The 14074-nt window shown below is 34.3% G+C and overlaps 1 protein-coding gene across 10 annotated transcripts; it reads left to right on the top strand.

Moving 5' to 3' along the window:
* The first annotated feature begins 5465 nt into the window (after positions 1 to 5465).
* LOC122305386 (probable inactive histone-lysine N-methyltransferase SUVR2) lies at positions 5466 to 13915 on the top strand. 10 transcript variants are annotated; one of them, XM_043117893.1, is made up of 11 exons: positions 5466 to 5787; positions 7654 to 7888; positions 8000 to 8035; positions 8138 to 8621; positions 9878 to 10083; positions 10288 to 10962; positions 11134 to 11396; positions 12161 to 12227; positions 12351 to 12401; positions 12937 to 13115; positions 13146 to 13563. In XM_043117893.1, exons 2-11 carry the CDS (start codon positions 7706 to 7708, stop codon positions 13147 to 13149), a joined length of 2148 nt encoding a protein of 715 aa, XP_042973827.1. In that variant the 5' UTR covers positions 5466 to 5787; positions 7654 to 7705; the 3' UTR covers positions 13150 to 13563. The 10 variants fall into 10 exon arrangements, with proteins under 10 accessions (XP_042973827.1, XP_042973825.1, XP_042973822.1 ...); XM_043117891.1 differs by lacking the exon at positions 13146 to 13563 and adding an exon at positions 13591 to 13915 and having other exon boundaries at positions 9878 to 10962; positions 12937 to 13033; XM_043117888.1 differs by having other exon boundaries at positions 7663 to 7888; positions 9878 to 10962.
* Positions 13916 to 14074: the final 159 nt, after the last annotated feature.

Here is a 14074-nt window from a genome sequence, read left to right as displayed (position 1 = left end):
GCCTTTATAAGTTTGAGTTCAGCTACGCGCACAGTCACTTAAGTTTGAGTTCAGCTACGCGCACAGTCACTTTGTATTTTTTATGTATTTTATTAATTTAATTAATTAAAATAATTATTTTATATTAAAAAAATTTAATGCAACCGATCAAATAAAATATATAAAAAATATATAAAAATAATTACAGATAAAATTTTTATGTAAGTTTTAGTTTTTCGATGCACTTCTCCACGGATAGATTTGGGTTTTCAAATATTAACTAAAGTTAGATTATTATGGTGCCATGGTAAATGAGAATAGGCTAGGCTATCCATAATTGTCCCAATAATAAACCATGTAGGTCAAATGACATGGAAACATTTCCCTAAAAACTGTAGGGACTGAGGATCCCTATACCAAAAAGCATAAATAATGTAAAGTACTTACTGCCCTGAATTTACTCCATAAGAATGCATTGACTATTAGTTCTGTAATAGCCTGCTAGAAATTTAATTGTGAAATTTCTATTAATTTTAGGAACCTCGTGAAAACTTCACGAGTCCATTAATCGTATAGGTTTTTGTCTAACTATATAGTTAGTGTTATTATTTACTATAGTATCAGAAGTGTGTTTTTGATTATTGGAGATAGTTAGAAGTGTCAAAATGTATTATGGTTTGTGCCATTAGACTCGGAGGGCTATTTAAAGTCTTATGGCGCAATAACATTTTTTCATATTTTCGGACAAAACGTCTGTTCAAAACTGTAGATATTATTGGATAAAAAGAAATATCTTGAGGTAATTTTCATGAATATTATTGGGTAAAAATATTTTGAATTGATTTTTATAGATATTATTAGATAAAAATATCTTAAATTGATTTTTTGTAGATACTATTGGATAGAATATTATGAGATAATTTTTTATAGATATTTTGGGTAGGAGAAAACTACACTCAACTCTCAACTCCAGCCTCATCTCTTCCATATCTCATCCATAAGTATCTCCAGCCACCTCTCCCCACGAAATTATCTTCATTTACACTTTCCATTGAAAGAATATCAAACACTCTCTCTCGGACAGCTTTTAGGAGGTATTTTACACGCCAATTTCGAAGCTGTTGTAAGTGTTTTATCATAAACTCTCTTTCATATAAGCTGTTCCTTTTTTAGTCTAATTTACATGGATATCTTATTTACCCCATTTGAAGATCATTTGATCAGTAAAATATTGTATAAACTATAGAAAGGTCATTCTGGGAGGTAAACTGGAGAATATGTTATAGTTTGGAGTTTTTGACCAAGCTAATGGATAGATATTGGTCCGAAATTTTTATGGAGTATTGTTAACATGTATATATGACTATTGGTTGAGGATTTTTGCATGATTAAAGGTTTTGATGAAAGATTTTCTTAGATTTAGAAACTGGAAGAGGAAAAACAGTTTCTGTTTTGAGAAAGTTTAACTCTTTGGTGGTCTAAACCTATTCTAATGACTTTGATAATTTTATTGGAGGATCCTAAACATCTTATATACATGTTATATTATTATTTTGAAGATATTTGATATTAGTTTCAAAGATATGAAATTTTATGCAAAGAGATATTCAGATAAGCCAAAGTGTGGATATTCTTGGCTAAATTTATGTTTTGGTTAATTTCTAACCATGTGATCTTGAATTAGAAGCTTATATATGTTTTAGGACATCTTTTTAAACCATGTAATGGTTTGGTTTGAAGATCATATATTTATAAGTCATAGATCAAGAGATTTATCAAAACTAGTTGAGGAAAAAGTTTATGTTTTTGGACTAAGTGTAAAACCAAAAACTCCAAATGTTATTTTGTGATTTTGGTGACTTTAGTTTGATGATTTAAAGCATGGTTGATGTTAGGATGATATTATGAATATGTTAGAAGTAAGATTTGATTTTTTGAAATTCTTGGAGATGTTTTGATTTAAGGTCAAAACTTGTGATTCAAGTGCTTGGATCTTTTTACAAAAACGTTTGGTGTTGATTATTAGCTTTTTCTAAATGGATGTTTTAAGTATGGTTTTGAACTTAGGATTGGAAGATGTTTGTTGCAAAATTTTGGTTTAAGCATGAGTTTTGAAGTTGGAAGGAATTGCAACAAAAATCAAGGGAAATGGCCTATGGATGTTTCGACCATAGTGTGTTCTTCATAGTTGTGTTTTGTTTTAAATTTTTCTGAGTTGATATTTAAGTTTAGGACAAAATTTACATGAGGAATGTAAATTTTAGAAACTTTTGGAGTTAGTATGCAAAATCCTTAAGTTATGGGTAAAATGGTCATTTTCCCACATGTAGAGAGTAAAATGAAAATTTTACTCTTTAAGTTAGTATTTTCCATATTTCAAATATTTAGTGATTTAGTTCTAACTTTTAGAATCACTAATTACAGTTCCTCGTGGTCGCACTTGAAGTTTTATAAGAAATGCGGAGATCAAGATAAGTTAGTTTTTAACTTACTAGCAGTCTACTGTGTATGTGTGCTAAGTAAAGGAACTACAGTGTATGTATGTATGTTATCATATATGTCATGCCATGCCAAGTTATCACGTAATTGTCTATTATACAGAATTTATTCTGTCGTCAATTTTTATCTGTTACATAATATATTCTGTCATGTATTACTGTACCTTACAAGTACGTCATGCTAAGTATGCCATCTATTACATGTATGTCAAGTCATGTAATATTCACTGTTGCAAATATGTCATGTTAAATATGTTGTCTATTATATGTTATGCAATGTTACGAAATATTTCTATCTCAAGTTGGTTATGTATTTCAAGTTATATTCAAGTCACGTTATGTTACGTCAGGATTTCAGTCATTTCGTATTCCAGTCACATTTCATCTTGATTACTTATGTATGGGGTCACAGCAATTGTGACGCATACACTACGTGAGACACAACAATTGTGTCACGTAGAATAAATGGGGCCACAACAACTGTGGAGTATGTATTTAAACAGTTAAAGAATAAGTTTCCGTAGAATACATGGGGCCACAACAACTGTGGAGTATGTATTTTTCATGTTAAGTCAAGTTTGTGTAGAATACATGGGGCCACAACAACTGTGGAGTATGTATTTTTCATGTTAAGTCAAGTTTGTGTAGAATATATGAGGCCACAACAACTGTGGAGTATGTATTTACACGTAGAATACATGGGGCCACAACAACTGTGGAGTATGTATTTTTCATGTTAAGTCAAGTTTCAGGTCAAATTCATGTCAAGTCAAGTTCATGTCAAGTCAAGTTCAGTTCATGTTTCAATTTAAGTTATGTCAATTATGTTATGTTGTATGCCAACTTATGCTTTAATTACTTATGAATTTGATTATGCATTTATACTTTTACTGTCATGCATGCATCATTAGCTTGTGTGGAAGTTTTTTGTTAACTTACTGAGATTTGTAATCAAATCTCACTTTGGTAGTCCCAACTACCATTCCCCCCGAATGGTAGATCTTGTTACAGGACCTGAAGGAGAATCAGGAGCTGATCAACTAGACACAGTTGACTAAGCGATGGTGCGACGTCAATGTTAATATAATAGTTAACGTAAATTACTACTTGTACAATGGAGTTGCATTTTTAGTATTTTTTGGATCATAACCATTTTGGACTAGTGTTGTGATCTACTCAATGAGTCTTTATGTATGAAGTATGTTTTAAGTATTTGGGATATTTTCAATTTGGTGCATAGTATTGCTAAAGAAAAAAAATTATCTGCTGCGAATATTGCATAATGTTAGATGCATGTTAGGAACATTGCATCTTATATGTCATGAACGGGGGCAGGTAACCTTGTGTTGCATGTCTCGACGCTTCAAATGTCCGTCCAATCCCAAACGGAATTTGGGGGCGTCACAAGTTCTTTTAGACAAATGATGAATATGATTCACAACAAAAAAATTATTAAATAGATAGTGTATTTATATGTTGAAAATGACCAAAATTCGTTATATTTACATTGAGTAGTTCAAAGATTATCCATTTTCACATAAACTGAAAAGAAATTATCAATTCTCAAAGATAGAGAGAGATTTGAAAAAAAGATAATCAGCAGACTGGATCGTAGGCTAAAAGTGTCATGAGTTTTAAGGGTACTAGCAAGTGTTAAACTTTGGATACATTCAATACAATTAAAAAGAAGAGGACTGCTACAGATATGAGGAGATTACATAAAGTAAACTTATAAACTGATGTGACATCACGAAATCCGTTTGATCTACTTTATAATAAAAATAATTTTATAATCTGACGTACAATATTAAGTCACATTAGTTTGTAAGTTTACTTTTTTATAATCTCTTTATGGGTGAAGTATTTTCTTGAAAAGAATACAACTTGTTGATTGAGCAAAAAAGATGACTTGGTCTCTTTAAAGACCAAAAATTTCAAATGATTCACAATAAGATAACAAGTTTGAATATGTAGAACTAGAAACTTCTCAAACAAAGAGGATTTTTGAAAATTGAAATTCTTCACCTGATAAACATCATATTCATAACAATTAAAAAAATTACAAAATGAAAATTTCTATTCTCAAGTCATAATAATATTATGTACTTTCATATCATAATTTAATTTAGAAGATAAATTCTTAAATTTGAATTTTAAAAATTAAAACATATGACAAAACAATCATTGAATGAAAAATTGATATAAGAACAATGCTAGGGTGATTACTAAATGTGCAAACTAGTACAAATGAATTTTTTTTAAAATTTTTCTTTAATAATTTTTTAAACATCCTTAACTATTAAGATAAAAATAATTCACTAATAATCATTTCCTTAATTATTAAGAAAAATAAAAAAAATATGAGTGGACACATTTGGTAGTCATATTTCATAGTCATATTATCATTTTTCTTGATATATTTAATTTTAAATAGTATTATTTGAAAATATTTATATCACAAATCATCTATATGAAATAATTTGATTTGTCAAATTTAAATTTTAAATTAAATTATATCGACATCTTATTCATTCATAGCATGTAAATGGCCTCAAATTTGCGGCCTATGAATTTGTGGACTTGCGTAAGGTCCAATTCACAAAAGAAATAGAGAGAGAGAAACCCAACCTGACTCAGTGGTAAAGGCCCATAATTGCCATCCAATTAGAAGCCTTCGTACAAGTCCTAAGTCTGGATTTGGATGTTCACCTCAGCAGCAGTTGGGATCAATTTTTCATAAATAATATTGAAATAATAGAGTGAGTTATATAAAATATAAATTTAGATATATTTAAATATTAAAAAAATATAATATTATTTATAAAAAATTAAAAAATTACGAAATTAAAAAAATATTGAATTAAAAAATTATAAATATTTTTAAATTGAGATGTATTTATTAATTTAAAAAGATATGAATTTAAATATTAAATTTAATTTAAAATTGGATTGAATTAAAATTTATCTCGTTACATTGCAAGAACCAAACTAACAGTAATGGATGATTAAGCAAATTAAAGAGACGTTCGTTGCCCAAAAGTTGCTGCTGATGCTGCTGCTGCTCTCATCGTTTCGAATTTCAATTCAATCCCAAAAGCATAACATCCCAAGTATACTACACGCGCCGCCGCACAAAAATCACTTCCATTGGTTGGGGCCCAAAAATAGCAACAAGTGGACCCCACTCCCCCGGTTCTTCGTCCAAACACGCGCTTCCTTCAGCTTCTCTGACTCTTGAGTTTAGTAGCTCGCTCCTCCCAAGAGTCAGTTGCTATTCTCTTCTCGCTCTCTGTGCAAGACTCTGACAAAGGTGGGTGGTGAGTACTGGCCTTTGCTTCCGGTGCCCTATTGTTATCATTTTTTTTAGTGTTTTAGTCAGTTCGCAAACTCTTTGCGGAAATGACGCTTTTATGACCGGGGTGATTTTTGCTTCCGAAATTTCGAAGATTCTTAGGCAAGTTCTGTGTTTTTTATTTTTTGGCTTCCACCTCGACGTATTATTCGGTTTTTTTTCCTTATTTTGCTCTTATTTTTTGGGGGTCTATTTTGAAAATGCTGTACTTGTTTTGAGAGAATCTGCCGGTTTGAACGTGTTTGGGCGCGGAGAAGCTCCTAGAAAAGAAAAGAATCAATCTACATTTTTTGAAAAATAATAGCAAGTTTCGGTTTATTCTATTTTCCTATAGTATTATTTTTGGAGGTACCTAGGCAATGCTTTCCTAATTCTTTCTTGTTTCTTAACGGGGTTGCGTTTCTTTTTTTCGCTATTTTTTGATTTTTAGGTTTTTATCTTTTAAGGTTTCAAAATAATCGAGAATTTATTTTGGTGAGATTACTTTTAGCTGATGGCGATTTTGCATGTAACATTTTGAGTGTGTCTGCATGCGTGAGAGTGAGAGGAAATTTACTCTTTTTTATGTAACATTTTGTGTGTTAATTTCGTGAGTAATTAAAAGAATGCCCCAGGTGGGAGAGTTGTGTACTCACTTGAAGTTGCAAGGAGAAGTATTGCTCTTGCGGCTTGCGTGCGGTGTTTTGTATTCTAGATATAGTTGTTCTGGCTGCAAGGAAAAGAACGCCCAAATTAAAAATTTGAAATCATGTTGTCATTTTGGTTCTTTCAGCTGTTGCATTTGTGCTCTTTCGGTAATGGTTCATTGTAGTCTGTTCATTTTGTACCCAAGGGAAAAAGGCATGCCATGCCAGATGGGAATTCCATCGCTATAGTAAATAATGTTAGCTTTTCATAAAAACTTACCCCAATCCTTGATAAAGTGTTATCTCTGTGTTTTTAGACTTGTAATATATTTTGCCTGGGTTTTGTGGCATCTGGTGGTTGAATCCAGTTTCAGAAATGTTATCTGCTTTAATATGTGAGATAGGAACTAATATAAAGCGTGCTGCTTAGTTCCTACTACAGAATGTGATAGGATGGGGAAAACTTATAATATGGTTATGTGGATTGCTTAATGAGCTTCGCTACTCATCATCTCACACATCACACCCCACACTTATTTTTATTTATTTTTAATTTTTTTGGTTTTATTGCTTCTAAACTAATTGAGTTTTTCTACCCATCATCTATACAACACACATTTGGTAAGGGGAAAAAAAAAACAAAAATTAAAAAATCATTTGTGGTGTGTGGTGTGGGGATGATTAGTGGATTTTTTTCTTTTTAAAATGCATGTTCGCCACTGTTTGGATTTATGCCGATGTGAGAATGCTAGATTTTCATAATAAGAAGAGTAAGATGTTGCTTATGGTGTGATTTATTTATGTTGCTTAAGGATACTAGAAATTGATGCAATCCCATCCTTATGTGAAGCTTGAAGAAAACCTGTCTTTACAAGCAGCCTTTAATGGCAAGGTTGTTGTGCTCGAGGAGGTAGGTCTTTTCATGGGCTTGGGCTGTGCATGCCCAGGTGGGTGCACGTGGTCGGTATCCCATACTGTAGTACCAGTTAATCTGTGCTTACATTCAGCTTTGAGCTGATGGAAGAGCTGATGGTTTATTTAGTATCTGTTCTCTATGGTTATTTCCTAAGTTTTGAGTGTTCTGGCAAGTTATTAGAACTGAGGTTTGTATGTCCTTTTCTGATATGGCATTTAATTTTACTTGGTGCATTTTCTTTAAGACTCTTCTACCTATACTCATAAATATTGGAAATTGTAGGGGTTTCAGCATTCGAGAGTCTCTCGTATAAATTCTTGCTGAGTGGTTACTAATGGCGCCGAATCCTAGAGTTGCAGCAGCCTTTCGTGCAATGGGGGATATTGGAATTAGTCAAGAGAAAGTGAAACCGGTGTTAAAAAATCTTCTAAAATTGTATGACAAAAGCTGGGAACTTATAGAAGAGGAGAATTATAGAGCTCTTGCAGATGCTATATTTGAGGAGGAGGAGACTAAGGTTCGATATTCTCCTTTATCAGTTAAAATTCAGTTGGATCTGTTTTACTATTCCCTTTCCTTCCCTTTTGTCTTACATACCTGCTTATCTAATATGAATCCTTTCGATCAGGTTATGGAACAGAAGAAGAAGTGTAAGAATACTGACGTATGCCAGTCTTTTCTCTACCTTGCACTGGTGTTAGTTATTTTATTTATGTTTTTGTTTTGTGCCCGTATTGACTGACCTTCTTGCATTTGTAACTGGCAGGAAGAAGATTTGGAGGAAGAAGCTCTGACGCATGATGAGCCTGAACGTCCTCTAAAGAGGTTGCGCTTGAGAGGCCAAGGGGGTCAGGTTTCACCGTCGGTCAATGCCTGTAACCAAAGTTTGGGTGGAAGTTCGGTAAAAAGGCCTAAAGTGGAGGAGGATGAACTGCCCAAAACTTCTTTCCGACAGCAGCCTCGAGAAATAAAGGAGACACCCCAGCGTAGTATTGTTAACAAAGGCAAGCAGCCTCTCTTACCTCAAATTGAGCCCCTGGGAAAACGATCAATGTCTGAGAGAACAGCAAGCATTCGCATTAAAGAGCCAATGGCTGAGCCAATGGCTGAGCCAGGCATTGCGAGTTTGCCCAAGCCGAAGGTTCCAGATACTCATGTATTGATCAAGCCAAAGGATGAGCCATTTACAGATGATATGTTTAGCAGTGATGTGCCAGACTATGAGGTTCCTATTGCAGTGATCCGTCCAGGTACATCTTTGTTTCCCTGGAGCCATATATCTAGATTAGCATCGCTCATATATCCAAATACTTTTTGGGGTATAGAATGTTTTAACCTTGTTTGTATCATTATTTGTGTTATGCTTTATTTCACTGTCTATATGAGTGCTTGCACGCACTCTGTATCAATATGCTTTTTTGGAACATTCGTGTCTGTGTATTAGATTGACTAGATTCCACTTTGGTCATGCCTTATTTCTGAAAAGAGTGCTGCTAAGGAGCCGCCCAGCTGTCACAGCTGGGCGTGCCCCCTAGGCCAAATTCCCTTTTTTAATTTTTATCATTTTTTCTTTTCATATTTTTTTAACATTTAATTTTTTTTTTAAATATAAACAAATACCAATACATTAATAGTTACTTCCTTAATCAGTAAGCAAAAGAAGAAAAAATAAAAATAAAAATAAAAAAATAAATGCATGAGTGGTCAAAATGAGGGAGCAAAATGGAGGGGCAAAGTAGCATTATTCCTGACAAGTTCATCCATTTCTGCTAAAGCTCTAAAGCTTAGTTTTTAGTCTTTTGTGTTTGCGGGTGCACTTGATTGATGTAGTATGTATACAGTGTGAATTTTGCTACGAAAGCAAACGTGTGATTACAACCTAAGAAGATGGTGACAGCAGACACCCTTCCCCTATCCCCTCATTGCCATCACTCTGTCCCATGTTTTCAATTATTTCCTTGGGATGTAACTTTAAGCTATTCATAATTTCTTATTAGTCTTATGTTTTTGCAACTTTCACTATGTTATCATTTCTTGAAGGTTTTGACTCATAATTACAATCAATATCCACATTTTTATCCATTGGTATTATGCTACCCCTCTCTCTTTGCAGAGTTTTCTACTATGTAGGTCTTGGTCATTTGAGCTTCCATGACCAAGTTCATCTGGTTTAATTGATGAGCCCATTTTATGATAGTAATATAATGTGCTTTCATATAATCTACAAGGTGATCATATTGGTTAGGTGATCAAAGGCATTCTAAACATGTGGGAACATCGTCTGAAACATGTAATTATCTCTAGTTAATAATGGATGTATGACATACTGATTGTCTCTTCTACAATTCATCATGATGAGTTGAATGATCTGTCCAACCCTGATATCTGAACGATAAATGTAAACGGCCGAGAAGCATGGAACTTAAAGGAGTGCACTATTCAATAAGCTTTGCTTGATATTAAAAATGCAATTCATGCTCTTCTAACATCTTGGTTTTGCTTACAGATCCATCGAGTAAGGTAGATTCTTCAGTTGGGAATGATACAGTTGAAAAACAAGATGGTCCAGAGATTCCAGCATCCATGGGTGTAGGAAACAGAGGTGATGATGCTCTAGCTTTAACGAGTGAGAGGGAAACCAACTGCACACTTGCAACCATCCCAGAGGAATCTCCTCCCAATGTAGAGATTGCCTCCTCGCCCTTAGGAGAGGTAAAGATTTCTCTGAGCTGCAACTCCACCCTTGGAAGACCAGATTTCCATATGCCTAGTCGTACTGAGGTTATGAAACTGATGGAGGACAAATGTTTACGCACATATAAAATCATTGACCCAAAATTTTCTGTCATGAAACTGTTGAACGATATGTGTGAGTGCGTCTTGGAACTGGGAACTTATGGCCCTAATGAATCGCAGGAAGGCCCTGATGTATTGGAGAGATCTTCTGCACAGGGCACTTTGGGAATTGGAGATGATGAAGAAACTTTGTGCATGCCATCCTGTACTACAAATGGATCAGTCCATGTTCAATGCCCTTCTGCAGTGGATGTGCCTCTTTCAAGACCTATGTCATTAAGTTCTAGCGATTTAATGTCCATCCATGATGTTAATGACATAACAAAAGGAGAAGAAAGGGACAGAATTTTGTGGGTCAATGAAATCAACGGGGAACATCTACCACCCTTTAAGTACATACCTCAAAACCTTGTTTTCCAAAATGCTTCTGTCAACTTTGCCCTATCTCGGATTGGGGATGAGGATTGTTGTTCCAGTTGTTTGGGTGATTGCCTTTTCTTATCTACACCTTGTCATTGTGCAAATGAAACCGGAGGCCAGTTTGCATACGCAAAAGAAGGTCTTCTTAGGGAAGAATTCTTGGAAGAGTGTATCTCTATCACTCGCGACTCACAAAGACACCAGAACTTGTATTGTAGAGAATGCCCGCTTGAAAGAGTGAGGAATGATGTCTGTTTAGAACCATGCAAAGGCCACTTAAGGAGGAAGTTTATCAAAGAATGCTGGAGCAAGTGTGGCTGCAGTAAAAACTGTGGCAATAGAGTGGTGCAGCGAGGCATAACTTGCAAGTTGCAGGTGGGGATTGTAACTTGGAGTTGTACAGTTGTTTTCCCATGCTAATGTAACATTTACTTAGAGAATTTGATCTTGATGCAGATATTCATATCTCATTAATTTTGGTTTTGCACTTGAAATACCATGTAATTTGTTACATATAGACTTCATAAAGTTTGCTCTGTATTTCAGGTGTTTTGCACTTCTGAAGGAAAAGGATGGGGTCTCCGAACCCTAGAGGACCTGCCAAAAGGTGCATTTGTGTGTGAGTATGCTGGAGAAATTTTAACCAACACTGAGTTGTATGATAGAAACTTGGAAAACAGCAAAAGTGGCAAACCTACGTACTCAATTCTACTGGATGCAGACTGGGGTTCAGGAGATCTAAAGAATGAAGAAGCTCTCTGTTTGGATGCAACATTTTTTGGCAATGTTGCTAGGTTTATTAACCATAGGTACTTGTTTAAATCTCAAAACCTCATGGCCTCTATCTGTCTCTCTATCCGTCTCCAATTGGTAAGGTGAAGATGCTGTGAGGAACGTACTCATAAATTTGGTATCTAACTTGTATAAGCTCATTTTGAAATAATAATAAAGTGACCTCAATTTCTGACGTTCATGATATTTAATTATTTACAATCAGAAATGATGTTGTAGGAAATTAGGTAAAAATCTGACATTATCATGTCAACATAGCTCTCTGTAAACTATCAGAGGTGGGAGAGTAGCTAAAGATCAAAATGCCCTCCTCCCTTTAGGCGGCGTGATTAGACAAATAGGTGAAATCTTGTGCAAATGACAGTCATCAATGATCAATTGATAACAGAAATGTTTCGTCGAGTGAAAATGAAGTTAACTCTGAGAGAGATTAATCATCTCTAGCCTCTATTTTTGCAATGAGAAATGCTATACATCATTCCACACCACACACTTTATATATTAAAATATTATTTTTTATTTTTTTTATTTTATTTTATTCTTATTAAACTAATTAAATTATTCTATTTATCATCCACACACTACATATTTATTATAGAAAAAATGAAAAAAAAATTAAAATAAGTGTGGTGTGTGAAGTGTGAGGATGACAAGAAGATTTTTCCTTTTGCAATATATGGTGACAAATAATGATAGTTCCTTAACTAGGTAGACAGATGTTTTACCAGCTATAGAGATTCAATTTGTAAGTATGTGATCATTCTGTTCTTTATTTCACTAGGTGTTTGGACGCAAACTTGGTTGAGATCCCAGTTAAAGTGGAGAGCCCCGATCGTATCTACTACCATGTATGGGATCTTTGAGGCTTTTACTTGCATTTTCAGTGTGATGTCCTTGCTTAGTGATAGGAAACTGAGTTCTGTACAAATTAAGTCTAATGGAGTACTTTATTTTGTTTTCTTTTTATGTAGCTTGCCTTCTTCACAACAAGAGTAGTAACTGCCTTGGAGGAACTCACTTGGGTGAGTAGGTTTTTAATTATTAGAGTGCAGTTGATGGTTGTTTGCATATAACACGATCTGATTTCGTTTTTTATATTTCCTATACTATTTACACGAATGAAGGACATGGGTTAATTGTTTTGCTGATTCAGAGCACTACAATGAATCATGAATGAAAAAAAAAAAAAAATTATGTCATTGTATTGTACAAAAGTGTCACAACATTGATTTAAGGCTATTCTTTTCTTTTTCTTTTCCTGTTGGGGGTTGAGGTCAGAAAAACGTTGAGCCATTACCTTCATATGTTTTGGCATATGTGCTTGCCTGCTTGAGCTCGAACAAGCAGTAATGCATTAAGATGGCCCTAACTTTTTTCCTTTGGATGTACAAATTCATTTTTGTCCTGCTATCTTGTCACTTTAGTTCATATTAATAGTAAATCAACCTTGGACTTAGTTTATGCATGCATTAATTCTAGAAGCTTATGATTCATGCATGCGTTAATTCTAGAAGCTTATTTTGTCATCCGTTGGTCTGCTTTACATGATGTGTGTAGGATTATGGCATCAACTTTGACGACCATGATCAGCCTGTGAAGGGATTCTGCTGTCGATGTGGTAGTAAGTTCTGCAGAAACATGAAGCGCTCAACTAGTACGCACCCTTTCTCATTATTCTACATGTTGCAAATCCTTCTTTATTGCAACATGAGAATATTGACCTTTATTTTTTCTAGTTAATGAACCTATCGAAATTTTTTTTCTAGTTAATGATCTTGCACGCTTGTAGCTTGGTTTCTTTGCTTGTGATGATTCTGAGCTAATAAATAATACACTGTTAGTTTCTGCTGCATTGCCTTTTTTATTAATCTAAAAGTTTGAAAGGACTTAACGCTGAAGTCTTGGATGCGTAGCCTTAAAATGGACCTAGACAGAACATTTTTAAGTAGTTTTGGTGATTCACTAAATAACATTTGAGTTGGCCAGAATCTTGGTTTTGGGGGGGTGGCTTTTCCCGCTTGTTACGAAATCTTCATGGGAAGCCACTTTTTCTTGTAAGTAGGTTAGACATTTGGAACATGAACTTGATGATCTTTTTGGTTCAATGCATTTGTTTTTCTCAATATTTACTTCAATTCTTGATTGTCCTCCTCATCACCGTTGCTGCTACTATCCCAAATAATGATAGATTGTTGTGTTTTCATGGCACAGGGTCTAGATCTGCATCAATTGTGAGATGACACATGGATGGGGTTCGTCTATCAGCTATCTTTTCTAGATTTGATGGTCTTCCACTAAATTAAGCTGCTGAATTTACTGAAAACTATATATGGTCCAACTAACTATACTGCCTAGTGTAAAGCTGGGGATAGCTTTTGGAGTCACTGGTGTGCTTTTTTGAAATGTGAAATGCTTTTGTACAGGGGTTTGTAAATAGACCAAAGGTGTTTCAAAATCACCGCTCCTCTTTGCAAAGATCTTGCTGCTATCGTACTGCTGAAATTATCGATAGTTTGAAAAAGGGTGTAGTTGTTTACTGGATTTTCTTCCATATGAACGTAGAAGTCTACAATGCAAGTAATTGGAAAGTAGAAATTGCCAGCCGTGCTCGTTTTGTTAAGGTTATATTATAGAAAAACGATATCTGTATTCTTCAATAGTTTGGTACATGCAGAGTTTCATATAAAGGTTATAG

This window comes from Carya illinoinensis, chromosome 3 (genome assembly GCF_018687715.1).
Source record: "Carya illinoinensis cultivar Pawnee chromosome 3, C.illinoinensisPawnee_v1, whole genome shotgun sequence".
NCBI classification, from domain to species: domain Eukaryota; kingdom Viridiplantae; phylum Streptophyta; class Magnoliopsida; order Fagales; family Juglandaceae; genus Carya; species Carya illinoinensis.
The sequence above is the reverse complement of the archived record's forward strand: the minus strand, read 5'-3'. Positions and strand labels throughout refer to the sequence as shown.

Coding starts and splice junctions, on each gene's coding strand:
- LOC122305386 (XM_043117888.1), top strand. CDS start 7,706: ATGGCGCCGAATCCTAGAGTTGCAGCAGCCTTTCGTGCAATGGGGGAT. Junction 8,036..8,137: donor AGAAGTGTAAGAATACTGAC/GTATGCCAGTCT, acceptor TGTAACTGGCAG/GAAGAAGATTTGGAGGAAGA. Junction 12,228..12,350: donor CCGATCGTATCTACTACCAT/GTATGGGATCTT, acceptor CTTTTTATGTAG/CTTGCCTTCTTCACAACAAG.